Raw genomic sequence first — 13,613 nt, forward strand, 5'->3', positions numbered from 1 at the left:
CCTTCCACATTAGCAGTTGGGCCTGTCTGAAGAAGATAGGGTACGAGAGATTATAATGGTCAGGCACACTTGATGTAGAGTGCTGCCCCTTAAGCTCACAGCCTCACAGGGATAGTGACCTCTTCCAGGAAAAACTTCACTGTGAGGGTGGACGAAAATTTACCTTGTGCATCACAGGGTGTACTAAGAGAAACAATAACATGCTCTTCAACAAGAACAAAAAATGCAGGCTGGATCCAAAGAATGACTGAAGTGGATGGCTAATAATCAGAATTAATTACGTGAAGGTAAATGACTTGGGATATAGATTTCATTCATGACTAATCAAATTAATTTGTAATTTTCAGTCAATTAAGTGAGACCAATTGCTTTTCTTTGTTCTTTAAACTGAAACCCTATTTTGTGTGCTTTTCCCACACCTAGAAACTAGCTGCAAGCCCAAAGCTGAAAAGCTCAACTATTTCTGGCGGAGCACAAGTCAATGACTTTAACAGGTGGAAAAATATCAATTACACAATGTAAAACTCTTAAATTTATTCAAGTGATTGACAATTCATAAAATGGGGAATGTTCAGCTTTTACCAATGATAAAACACAACCATATCTTATGTCTAATTAATGGCGTTTTAGGTCTTTGGTGCCTTCTTCTTTTCAGCTTCTTCCTTTTCTTTTTCGATTTCTGAAACGTAATTCTCAATTTCCTCAGGGTTTAAGATCTGCAAAAACAAAGATAAGCTTAAAATTTAACTTTTTCGTCTATTAATACTAAAACTGTACAAGACCAAGTCTTACAATTCAGATTGGCCAACCTCAATTGCCTCTTAGTGTCAGGGAGATTAGCAAGGGTTACAGGGATAGAGCCTGGGTGAGACTGTTGTTGGCAGGCTTGATGGGCTGAATGGCCTCTTTCTGCACAGTAGGGATTCTATGATTAACAGACATTGCAAGGAATTGTGAAAACGTAGAACGCAGAAGGAAGCGTAGACCATTCAGTCCTTCAAGCCTGCTGTGCCATTCAACTTGATCATGGCTGATCATCAAATTTAATATCCTGATTCTGCCCCCTCCCACCATATCCCCTTAGCCCCAAGGGCTATATCTAAATTATATATAATTATGTATCCATATTAGCTGTCACTCATTCTCCAAATGTACATATTCTAATAGACTTTGAATTACTTAATTTGACAATTTAAATGACTCTTGTGGTGTCTTAAAGTCTTGTGATGTTGTTCAAAAATGATTTCTACTGTGTGATTATTCACTTGTTCACTCTTCTCTCTCCTGATTGTGTTTTTTTTTTAAAGCCAGAATACACAGATATATGCATTATCTGGAGGGGAGAACTGAGTTTTCCCAGCATCTTCCACAAGTTTCTACTGCATGCAAGCACAACTAAGGGTGCTGGATTGAGATACACATGGACTCTGGGCTGTATGCATTGTTAAGATTGTACACTTGAGTTGTTTAGGTGGTTTAAATGTGGCTTTTCATTTGAGGATTAATGGAAATAAATGAACGAAGAAAATGAACCTTATGCAAAATTTGAATCCGATTGCTGTGTTTCACGCTCATTTAGTGTTTAGTGGAGTGACTGAGCAGCCGCTACTGTAGTTGTATAGTATGTTAACCAATGAATAACATAACAGTATGTTAACCAATGAATGGTTAAATTGGTAGAATTTTGTTAGTAAACTAAGAGGAGGGAAATAAGGGTTTGCTTAATTATTTATTAATGTAACGAACACGGAAAACTAGAAACAGAGAGGCAGATTTAAACACTTAATCAATGAGGAATAGGTTGACCAGCTCACCATATAAGACAGAAAGACAGACAATCAATGCAGATGACAAATATTACAATGTTACCCGCAAGAGTTGTTCATGCTTCATCACTGCCAGTTCGATGTGTTTTCCACCCGACTGTACAACCTAACAAAACAGTTTGTGCAAGTAAGTTTTATTTCCCTTTTAAAATTCAGGCTTAAAATCTAGATCAAAGCTATAAACTTAATACAATGCAGTATAAAGATTAACATAGAAACTAAAGGGGTAATTTGTGGGAGGGAATCCCACATTGATAGAAATACAAACGCTCAGGAAGCTAAACTCCTAAATGCAATGTATTTTACAGGTTGATATGCATTTCGTTGCAGTTATACAATAGTAGGATTGCAATGTTTCAAAGTGAAACCCATTTGACATTACATTTCCACCAAAATAATTTACCTCCAGCAAAGCCTTGATGGCAAGCTTTATGGTACCACTATCCGTAGCAGTGGCTTCTTCAGTGTAGTTTTTCTCCAGGAATTCCCTGACCGTCTTTGCACTTCTTCCTATAGCATTGGCCTAAATTCAAAGGAAGTGTTGTAAAGATATGCAATTTGTATAGTTCTCACTACTCAACAGATGATGCTAGGTTCAAAAACTATTGTTCTGATTAAATTTCTGAACTTAAGCCGTTCTGAGCTTAAATTGTTCAAAGATACATCTTCCGAAGTTTCTGCTAGGTATTGCCTCGGAATTCCATTGGTCCCACTTTTGGTGTCTGGAAGGGGGAGTGAGTTAATTACCACATAAATTTTCTATCATTCATCTGAATCCAGCCCAGACGGAGAAATAAATTCCTATCGAGTGTCTGCAAGTTACTAGCGTCACAAGTAGGTTCACATTAACAGTGTAATGAAATTACTGTGAAAATCCCCTAGTCGCCACACTGGGGCATCTGTTCGGGGTCACCGAGGGAGAATTTAACATGGCCAATGCACCTAACCAGCACGTCTTTTGGACTGTGGGAGGAAACCAGAGCACCAGGAGGAAACTTTCACAGACTCGGGGAGAATGTGCAGGCTCTGCACAGACAGTGACCCAAGCTGGAAATCGAAACTAGGTCCCTGGACCTGTGAGGTAACAGTGCTAATCACTGTGCCACCCCTAAGGCCCCAAGTAACAACGTCCTTCATCTGCCCTGTTAAGAAATATAGTAACATTAGCATTAGCACGAGCTTGACCGCAGGAAGTACTGCACTAAAATAACGTATAGAAAATAAAACTGAGCCAACTTTGTCAGAAACGTAGCCGGGGCCACCAAATTTGGCAAAACTACTTGCCTTCCATTCATGGTAGGTGCCTGATGGGTCAGTTTGGTACAGTCTTGGAGTTCCATCAAAGTCAAAACCCACAATAAGTGCAGAAATGCCAAATGGTCTGCGTCCATTACTTTGAGTGTAACGCTGTAAATTAGAAAAAGTGCAAGTTAGCTGTACATTTTATTACCAATATAGAAACAGAAACTCGAAACAGGAGTAGGCCATTTGGCCCTTCGAGCCTGCAACGCCATTCATTTTGAATATGGCTGATCATTGAATTCAATATCCTGATCCCCCCCACTATCTTTTGATCCTTTTAGACCCAAGAGCTATATCTAATTTCTTCTTGAAATCAGACAATATTTTAGTCTCAACTACATTCTCAGATAGTGAATTCCGTGTATTCACCACCTTCCAGGTGAAGAAATTTCTCCTCACCTCAGCTCTAAAAGGTTTAACCCTTATCCTCAAACTATGACCCCTAGTTTTGGAGTCCCCCATCATTGGGAACATTCCTTCTGAATCCACCTTGTCTAACCTAGTTAGAATTTTATAAGTTTCTATGAGATCCCCTTTCATTCTTCTAAACACCAATGAATATAATCCAGACTGACTTAGTTTCTCCTCATGTGACAGAAATGCCAACCTAGGATATTAGCCTGGTAAACCTTCACTGTACTCCCTCTATAGGCAGGGCATCCTTCCAGATAAGGACACCAAAACTGCACACATTACTGCAGGTGTGGCCTCACCAACACCCTATATAATTACATCCCTATCCCTATACTCAAATTCTCTTGTTATGAAGGCCAACATACCATTTGCCTTTTTGACTGCCTGTTGTACCTGTGTGCTTACTTTCACTGACTGATGTATGAGGACACCAAGGTCTCGCTGAGTATCCACCTCTCTCAGTTTACACTCATTCAAGTAATAATCTGTCTTCCTATTATTGCTACCAAAATGGATAATTTCAAAGCATGTTTTGTGTTAAAAATGATTTGTCTAGTAACATAAATTAAGCAATAGAACTCAAACACTTGTCTCTATGAGTTTCTGTATGGAAAACTATAACGTAGACTGCAACTTTCTGGCTGTTGATGCCGGTGGGTTCTTCTGGTCCCATCAACGGCACACTCCTACTGTGGGTTTCACGGTGGCAAGGGGCACGGGTAACCCCATTAACAACAGCGAGACCAGACGATCCCACCACTGGCCAAAGGCGCCTCCATCACCGCCAAACGCATGGCAGATTGTGCGAAAAATCCCACCCATAGAATTCCAATGTTAAGTTTCAGAGCTTGAAAGCGTAAGTTTAAAATTCCTGGGACAATCATTACGGTGTCAAGTAGCTAGTTGGACAAGTATAGAATCCAACCCACCAATTTACTCATCATATATTTTGGTCAGATTCTGCAAGCATGAGGCAAAGATGTCAAGGTGCAAATGATCCATTATAACAAAAAATAGATTGATTTATAGGTGGCCAATACACTGGTTTACTGCAGTTTGGTTAATACAAATGCTGCAGTCTTGTGCATTAGGATAACAGAATAAGAATCATCAGATCACTATTTGGTTACACATGACGAGTTTTTCTGTCCACTTAAGCAGAACAGCTTTGTAAGCAGCTGTGCCTTACATGATTATATACAGCAAACAAACTCAATTTACCTGTTTCAAGCTGGCGATGTACCGTGTGATGTACTCAACCGTGACTGGGTCCTCCACAGTGAGCCGATGGCTCTGACACTCTACACGAGCCCTATTTATAACTATCCTGGCATCAGCTGTGAGGCCTATCGTAATAAAGAACAATATATTGAGATATAATGATTATTCATCTGTCTGAGTAATGCAAAAGTGTGTTCTCCAATGACAATAAATAATGTCCAACTGGATCTTACAGTTTTGGCAAACTAGAACTCATTCAATTTTAGAACAGGATCAAATCCCACTGATATAGGATTCCCCAGAATCAATCCTGTTCTTAAGAGCTACTGCATATCACACAGAAGTATAGATTCCCCTTTCCAGATTTGAAACTTTCATCAACCTATCCCTATATTTCAACATAACTGCAGAAAGAGTTCTCCTTTAATGTGCTCCTTGTCCACTTACTTATTTTTATTTATTAGTGTCATGAGTAGGCTTACATTAACATTGCAATGAAGTTACTGTGAAAATCCCCTAGTCACCACACTCTGGCACCTGTTTGGGTACACTGAGGGAGAATTTAGCATGGCCAATGCACCTAACCAGCATGTCTTTTGGACTGTGGGAGGAAACTGGAGCACCCGGAGGAAATCCACGCTGACACAGGGAGAATGTGCAAACTCCACACAGACATTGACCCAAGCCAGGAATCAAGCTTGGGTCCCTCGCACTGTGAGGCAGCAGTGCTAACCTCTGTGCCACCGTGCCGTCCTATTCATGATGGAATACGCGAAGTCTGCCCGAACTGTTGTTGTAATGAAATGCACTATGAGCAGAGACTGGGAATTTGGAAGAAGCAGGAGTGGAAATTCAGTGCCAAGGAGCAGGAGGTGCTGCAATTTGCCACCAATACTCGGAATGGTTCCTATCAGCTTGAGGCAGTAAGAATAATTATTTCTCCAGTGATTTAATTAAGTTAGCAGAAGAAAGCTTACATAATTAAAAATTGATGTAAATAATCTGGACTAAAATACGTCAGAGCTAGTTAAGTGTCTGGACTGATGTATGTGGAGTTTGTGGACAAACAAACAGTCCAGAGTGAACACATCTCCATCTTTAATCTCCTTGGTTCAGAGTTATTGGGCTGGGAGTGGGGTGGTTGGAGACACTAAGACATATAGGGAGGGGGAAAGAAATAGCTGGACAGTTTCTCCAGATCTTGGTCACACTGTGAAGAGAGGCACACATTTTGTACTGTATACCTTACATAATATAGAGAGCAATGGGAACACAGGTAAGAAAGAGAGCAAAGATATATAGAAATTGATCCAACAGATACCATGTTCTTGTTACTTGTGCGGATAGGAAATACAGATAGGAACAGTCAGAATGCTGACCATTGCTCTTTGGAGCAGGTGGCTGTCTGCAAAGAGGAGCAGAAGGAAGGGAAGCGTAATGTGGTAATTGTAGACGATTCAATATTTCAAGGAATATTACTCTAAGAAAGACTGGGTGTCCCATGTAGTATACTGCCTTTGCCTCACTGGTGCCAAGGTAAGTAACAACTCAAACTGGCTTGAAAAGATATAGGAAAGGGAGGGGAAGGATCTGACCTGATCCAATGATGTGGCTGAGAACATGGGAGAGTAGGCAAGAGGCTTTGTTTGGAGAGTACCAGGAACTGGGGACTAAATTACTAAATTGAAGAATGATCTCTCAAGAGTTATGATCTCTGGATTTTCACATGAAACACATGTGAACTGATATGGAGGGGAGTAAAAAGAAGAAATGAGTGTGAGTAAAATGTTAGGGCAACAGAGCAACTTAAGGCCAGTGGCCCAAATAAGCATTCTTTATACAAATGCAAAGAGTAAAAGAAACAAACTGAATAAACTGTGGGCGCAGATTCAACTACAGGTTAAAAAATTAGAATCTTTACAGACACATGACCAAAAGACAGTCAAGACTAGGTACTAAATACACCAGGTTATAAGATTTACAGGAAAAATAGCATGAGGGGAAAGGATAGCCTTGGTGATGTTAAGAGCACAAGAACATAGGGAGGTAGAAGTCATGCGAAGCTGTATAAAGCCCTGGTTAGACCACAGAAGTTCTAAGCACCACACCTTAGGAAGAATATATTGGCCTTGGAGGGAGTACAGTGTAGATTTACTCAAATGATAATGTTTCAAGTTAAATATGACTTTTCAGAACTTAAGAATCACATTCAACTCAAAATATTAACTCTGATTGTCTGGCCACATGCTGCTAGATCCACTGAGTATTTCAAGCGCTTGATTTCTAACATGAGCAATATTTTGCTTTTAATCTACTAGAACGATACCTGGACTACAAGTGTTAAATTAGGAGAGACTGTACAAACCAGGGTTATATTTCCTAGAATTTAGAAGGTTATGCAGTGATTTCATCAAAATTTCAAAGGGAACAGGGATATTGGAAGAAACTATTTTAATTGCTTGCAAGTCTAAGACCAGGGACATAATATTAAAAAAAGCCACATTTTTCAAGAGTGACATTAGGATATACTTCTTCACAGAAAGAGGGCCTCTTAACAATCAACAAGTCATCTATGTGCAGATCCACAAGAGATGGGTTGGATCCTAAATGAATATTTCTCATCAGTATCTACTGTTGAGAAAAGCATGCATGTTAGGGAACTTGGGGAAATAAAGTGATGTCTTGAGGTGTGTACATATTTTAGAGAAAGAGGTGCTGGAAGTCTTAAAGCACATCAAGGTAGATAAATCCCTGGGACCTGATAAAGTGTATCCCAGGACGTTGTGGGAGGCTAGGGAGGAAATTGCAGGTCTCCTACAGAGATATTTGAATCATCAATAGTCACGGGTGAGTTGCCTTAAGATTGGAGGGTGGCAAATGTTGTGCCCTTGTTTAAAAAGGGCTTCAGGGAAAAGCCTGGGAACTACAGGCCAGTGAGCCTCACATCTGTAGTGGGTAAATTATTGGAAAGTATTTTGAGAGACAGTATCTACAGGAATTTAGAGATGCAAGGATTAATTAGGGACAGTCAGCATGGCTTTGTGAGTGGAAAATCACATCTCACAAATTTGATTGAGGTTTTTGAAGAGGTAAGTAAGAAGGTAGATGAGGGAAGTGCAGTTGACACTGTCCACATGGACTTTAGCAAGGCCTTTGACAAGGTATCGCGTGGTAGGTTGTTGCATAAGGTTAAATCTCACGGGATCCAGGGTGAGGGTATCTAAATGGATGCAAAATTGGCTTTTTGACAGAAGCCAAGGGGTGGTTGTAGAGGATTGTTTTTCAAATTGGAGCCTGTGACTAGTGGTGTGCCTCAGGGATCAGTGCTGAGTCCACTGTTATTTGGCATTTAATCTAGATAAATGCAAGGTGATACATTTTGATTGATTGAACAAGGCAAGACTTACTCAGTTAATGGTAGGGCATTGGGAACAGTTACAGAACTAAAAGATCTAGGGGTATATGTGCATAGTTCCTTGAAAGTGGAATCACAGGTGGACAGAGTGGTGATGAAGACATTCAAGATACTTGGTTTCATTGCTCAGAACATTGAATTGTAGGGTTGGGACATCTGGTTGAAGTTGTATAACACGTTGGTAAGGACACACTTGAAATACAGTGTGCAACTCTGGTCATCCTATTATAGAAAGGATATTATTAAACCAAAAAGAGTGCCAAAAAGATTTACTAGGATGCTACCAGGACTTGATGGTTTGAGTTAAAAGGAGAGGCTGGATAGACTGAGACTTTTTTCTCTGGAGCGTAGAAGGCTGAGGGGTGATCTTATAGAGGTCTATAAAATAATGAGGGGTATAGATCAGTTAGATAGATAATATCTTTTCCCAAAGATGTGGGAGTCTAAAACTAGAGGGCATAGGTTTAAGGTGAGATGGGAGAGATACAAAAGTGTCCAGAAGGACAATTTTTTCACACAGAGGGTGGAGTGTGTCTGGAACAAGCTGCCAGCGATAGTAGTAGAGATGGGTATAATTTTGTCTTTTAAAAAGCATTTAGATAGTTACATGGGTAAAATGGGTATAGAGAGATATGGGCCAAATGCGGGCAATTGGGATTAGCTTAGGGGTTTAAAAAAAAGGCAGCATGGACAAATTGGGTAAAAGGGCCCGTTTCCATGCTGTAAACCTCTATGACGCTATGAAATCTTTTCTGCAAATAGCAACCAATGCTAATTCAATCGTTAACTTTAAATATAAGACTGATAGATTTTGATTAACCAAAGATATTTTAGGGATATAGGGCAAAGGTGGACATGTGGACTTAGTTTATTTATTAATCACAAGTAGGCTTACATTAACATTGCAACGAAGTTGCTGTGAAAATCCCCTAGTCGCCACACTCTGGTGTCTGTTTGGGTACACCGAGGGAGAATTTAGCATAGCCAATGCACCTAATCGGTACGTCTTTCGGACTGGGGGAGGAAACGGAAGCACCCAGAGGAAATCCAATGCAGACATGGGGAGAACGTGCACATTCCATGCAGACAGTGACCCAAGCCGGGAATCAAACCCGGATCTGTGACGCTGTGAGGCAGCAGTGCTAACCACTGTGCCATCCCATTAGGTCATGGATTAGCCATAACTACACTTAATGGTGGAAAATACCTAAATGGCCTACTTCTGTTCCAATATTGTAGAATCTAGTGGGTACTGACTGAAGTTAATTAATCTGCTTCAAATAAACTTGTCAAAATGGGGCAAAGTGTGGCTGGGGCTTTGAGGTAAGAGCAGTGATAAGGCACACAGTGCTCACTTGTTATTAAACACTAAGTTGGACACTAGCATCCACATGTGCAGTTAAACTTAGGAAACAGAGTCAGACTTGGCATTCCAATACAATCACTTGTGCCATAAACAGTTGCCAGCATTACACCACTGAAAAAAGATCCAAGACACTTTCTTGAACATACATCCATGCCATTGTTTAATTGTTTCTCATTATTCTTTCTTATGTGGCACTGAAGCCAGTTTCCCTGGCTGAGATAAGCTTAACTTAATACAGATCAGTGACTGATCATCATGATTTAAAAGAAACAATTATAAAGAAATATTTAACTAGATTTGAGTGACTCAAGTAGTCCCAAATGTTCAACATTAGAGGAAGCAATATTCACCTGCAAAAGCCATGCAAACATTGTCATCCAGTATACAGATCTTCCTTACTGTTCTTTCATCCTGTAATTTGGCTACAGATTTCTTTTCCACTGCAAGAACAACAATTTCTTTTCCTCGAACACCAACCTATCACATGAAATATTAAAGAGTTAGTTTCAAAATGTTATCATTTTACATGACTACTGATGTGTAAATGCAATGTGTGTAAAGTGCAAAATAGTTTTCAAAGCTGCATTCACAGACAAATGCTCACAGGTCCTATCATGAGTTAAAACGTAAATGTTTATACTGTTTCTCTGGATTGACACTACTGTTTTCCTAAGAGAAGTCAAGATATTCTGCATTTACAGTATAATTTCAGCACTGGTGCAAAGTTATAATCATTTTACATGATGGTTGGAATTGTATTAAAACTCCCTAAAGAGAAACTAGAATCTATTATCATTTTATATTATATATTATAGGGATGGCACAGTAGTTAGCACTACTGTCTCACAAAGCCAGGAACCCAGGTTCGATTCCCAGCTTGGATCATTGTCGGTGCAGACTCTGCATGTTTTCCCATGTCTGCATGGGTTTCCTCCGGGCACTCCGATTTCCTTCCCCAGTCCGAAAGACATACTGATTAGGTGCATTGGCTGTGCTAAATTCTCCCTCAGTGTACTCGAACAGGCATCAGAGCGTGGGTATCAGGGGATTTTCATAGTAACTTCATTGCAATGTTAATGTAAGTCTACTAGTGACACTAATAAATACTTAAACTTAGTCGCCTACCAAGTTAAATTTAAAATGCTTTGATTAACTAAAAGTATTTATGGGATTTAGGGCAAAGGTATGTGGACTTGGTTTATTTATTAGTCACAAGTAGGCTTACATTAACACTGCAATGAAGTTGCTGTGAAAATCCCTGAATCGCCACACTCTGGTGTTTGTTTGGGTACACAAGGGAGAATTAAGCATAGCTAATGCACCTAATCAGCATGTCTTTTGGACTGTGGGAGAAAACCCATGTTACACCATACAAAACAAAATCTATCATGCTTTGAAAAAGAAAATGCTCAGGAATATATGTTTAGTTGATATTATTCTAAAATGTTCTTTCTGGTAAACTGATTAACTACTATACACTATTCAGATTGAGATTTAACTAGAGGAAGATCTGGTGATTATGCAGTACTTGTGATTCCAGTGTAATCAAATATGGCAAAATTTGATAATGTGGTGAACAACATTTCTGTTACTCAATTCTGAACTCGTACTAGGTAATTACTGCGGAAGCCCCCTTTGACAAATCAGTTTTCTGTTTTGTCAGTTAAGAAGAGGTAGTGCCTCGCTGGTCTACTGGGAATCTTAAATCCTGCTGAACTAATAGCCAAGGATGTAACTGACTTGTATATTCAGAAAACAATTTACTCTCTTCCTGCAATATATACACACCTGCTAAAGCATAAAAGCAAGACTCAATTAATAATTCTTCTTCATTTTTCAATGATTCAAGCTGAATATACGTGGCATCATGTGCTAATACAGGTATTGCTATATTTTTATCAAACACTTGAAGGGATCATTCCATGATCCCCAAGCTTGCCGCCTTCCGACAAATAATCATAGAAATCATTGAATTCCTACAGTACAGAAGGCAGCCATTCAGCCCACTGAGCCTGCATTGACAACAAACCCACCCAGGTCCTATCCCATTAACCACATGTACTAATCCTGCTAATTCCCCTGACATTAAGGGGCAATTTTATATGGCCAATCAACCTAACCCACATATCTTTTGGGAGGAAGCAGAGCACCCAAACGACATCCATGCAGACACAGGGAGAACATGCAAAGTCCACACAGACAATGACCCAAGACCAGAATTGAACCCGGGTGACTGGTGCTGTGAGGTAGCAGTGCTAACCACTGTGCCACCTATAATATTGAATTAACAGTTCAGAACTCATTGCTAAATAGCATGACATAAAGAACATGTCATCATAGTCCTAAATCATGGTACAGTAACAGGAATCAGTTTGTTGTTAAAGAAATCAGGTTCTTATTTTCCAAACAATCTCAAAAGGCACCAGAACTAACAAGGCTAAATGCTGCAATCCCTGTGGTGCACGAGGGGCAGCATGGTGGCACAGAGGTTAGCACTGCTGCCTCACAGCGTCAGGGACCCGGGTTCAATTCCAGCCTTGGACCCAGGTTCAATTCCAACCTCGGATGATTGTGTGTTTGTGGAGTTTGCATGTTCTCCCCATATCTGTGTGAGTTTCCTCCGGGTGCTCCGGTTTCCTCCCACACACCAAAGATGTGCGGGTTAAGTTGATTGGTCATGCTAAATTGCCCCTTAGTGTCAAAGGGATTAGCAGGGCAAACCTGTGCAGTTACAGGTATAAGGCCTGAGTGGGATTGTTGTCAGTGCAGTCTCCATGGGCCAAATGGTCTTCTGCACGATAGGGATTCTATGAATCCTTTTTCATTAATTAAGAAAAATGTTCACTAAAAGTTGATATGATGTGGGGATGCTGGCATTGGACTGGGGGAGGGGGGGAAAACACAGTAAGAATCATAGAATCCCCACAATGTAGAAGGCCATTTGGCCCATCGAGTCTGCACAGACCACAATGCCACCCAAGCCCCACTCTCACAGGTTAAAGTCTGACACGTTTATTTGGAGTCACGAACTTTTGGAGCACTGCTCCTTCCTCAGGTCAAAAATCAGTAGTAATGGTTATTGGGGAGGGGGGAGAGGAAGGGGATGGTGCAGTTCAGATGGTGGGCACTAGAGGAGCCTGGGCACTGCAAGGAGATGGATCGATGAAGTGAGGGAGTCCCTTACTTGGGCTAGACAGGAAGTCAGGAATGAAAGTTGCATGGGGAGTTGCAAATGAATCCTTCAGATCTCAAGAACACCGGCCTGGACATCTGTGCACAGGAGTCCCAGTGACTCTGCAGTTTTGGTGAATCAGAATTCCTTCCTGGTTGGGCTTCATTAAAGCAAAATATTGAACAAATAAATGTTTCTGAAACTGAACACAAGAGGTTGGGCTGTAAGCTTCCTTCTCTCTGAGGGCAAGGCTGCAAAAGGCCGCGACTTCATTCCACCGGGAGGAAACTTGGCTCTGGGGGGTGGTGGGGGGGTGTCCCCTCTCTTTAGCAATACTCACCGCCGCCGAGCCCTTCTTCACCGCCTCCTGGGCGTACTCCACCTGGAAGAGGTGCCCGTCCGGGGAGAAGACAGTGATGGCTCGGTCGTAGCTCGCGCTCATGGTTCAACCAGCGGCAACAACGACGGTGTAGAGCGAAACCGAAAGCAAACCTCCCCCCCCCTCCTCCTCGCTCAGAAACGCCGAATCACCTCGCCCGCCCCTTCCGTTTGGACGCTACCACTGTCCCGGGAGGGGAGGGTTGGTTGGTGTGTGTATGTGTGTGTGTGTGTAAGAGCTCTCGCTCTCTCCTCCATCCCTTTAAACAGCAGCTGCAGCCACACTGCTCTCTGCACAGCCCCTGTCCCCAACCACTGGATCTGCCATCAACTGGGGCTGCATCTGCACCATCCGGAATTACATTATTTCATTTATATACATATATTGCGATCTCTTGCAAGAGAGAGAGAGAGAAAAAAATCATGTCTGTGGCCTTTGCATCAGCTCGCCAACGGGGGAAAGGGGAGGTCACTCAAGCCACCATTCAAAAGGTAAAACGTCTTGTTATTTCATATTTA

The 13,613-nt window shown here is 41.1% G+C and overlaps 2 protein-coding genes across 2 annotated transcripts in view; one reads left to right on the top strand and one right to left on the bottom strand.

The window, feature by feature from the left end:
• Nucleotides 1-519: 519 nt before the first annotated feature.
• LOC145353629 (proteasome subunit alpha type-7) lies at nucleotides 520-13,233 on the bottom strand. The gene is made up of 7 exons (XM_080204399.1): nucleotides 13,057-13,233; nucleotides 9,895-10,021; nucleotides 4,764-4,888; nucleotides 3,111-3,233; nucleotides 2,230-2,349; nucleotides 1,870-1,932; nucleotides 520-716 (listed from the first exon to the last, which is right to left on the bottom strand). Exons 1-7 carry the CDS (start codon nucleotides 13,156-13,158, stop codon nucleotides 627-629), a joined length of 750 nt encoding a protein of 249 aa, XP_080060525.1. The 5' UTR covers nucleotides 13,159-13,233; the 3' UTR covers nucleotides 520-626.
• A 165-nt stretch (nucleotides 13,234-13,398) lies between these two features.
• LOC145353852 (calcium-responsive transactivator-like) overlaps nucleotides 13,399-13,613 on the top strand; it is a 58,882-nt gene continuing 58,667 nt past the window's right edge. The window contains exon 1 of the mRNA XM_080204741.1: nucleotides 13,399-13,586. Within this exon, the coding sequence (XP_080060867.1) occupies nucleotides 13,518-13,586 (69 nt within the window). The 5' untranslated portion in view covers nucleotides 13,399-13,517. The remainder of the gene's footprint in view (nucleotides 13,587-13,613) is intronic.

Source organism: Carcharhinus amblyrhynchos, chromosome 16 (genome assembly GCF_965287045.1).
Source record: "Carcharhinus amblyrhynchos chromosome 16, sCarAmb.v2.hapA, whole genome shotgun sequence".
NCBI classification, from domain to species: domain Eukaryota; kingdom Metazoa; phylum Chordata; class Chondrichthyes; order Carcharhiniformes; family Carcharhinidae; genus Carcharhinus; species Carcharhinus amblyrhynchos.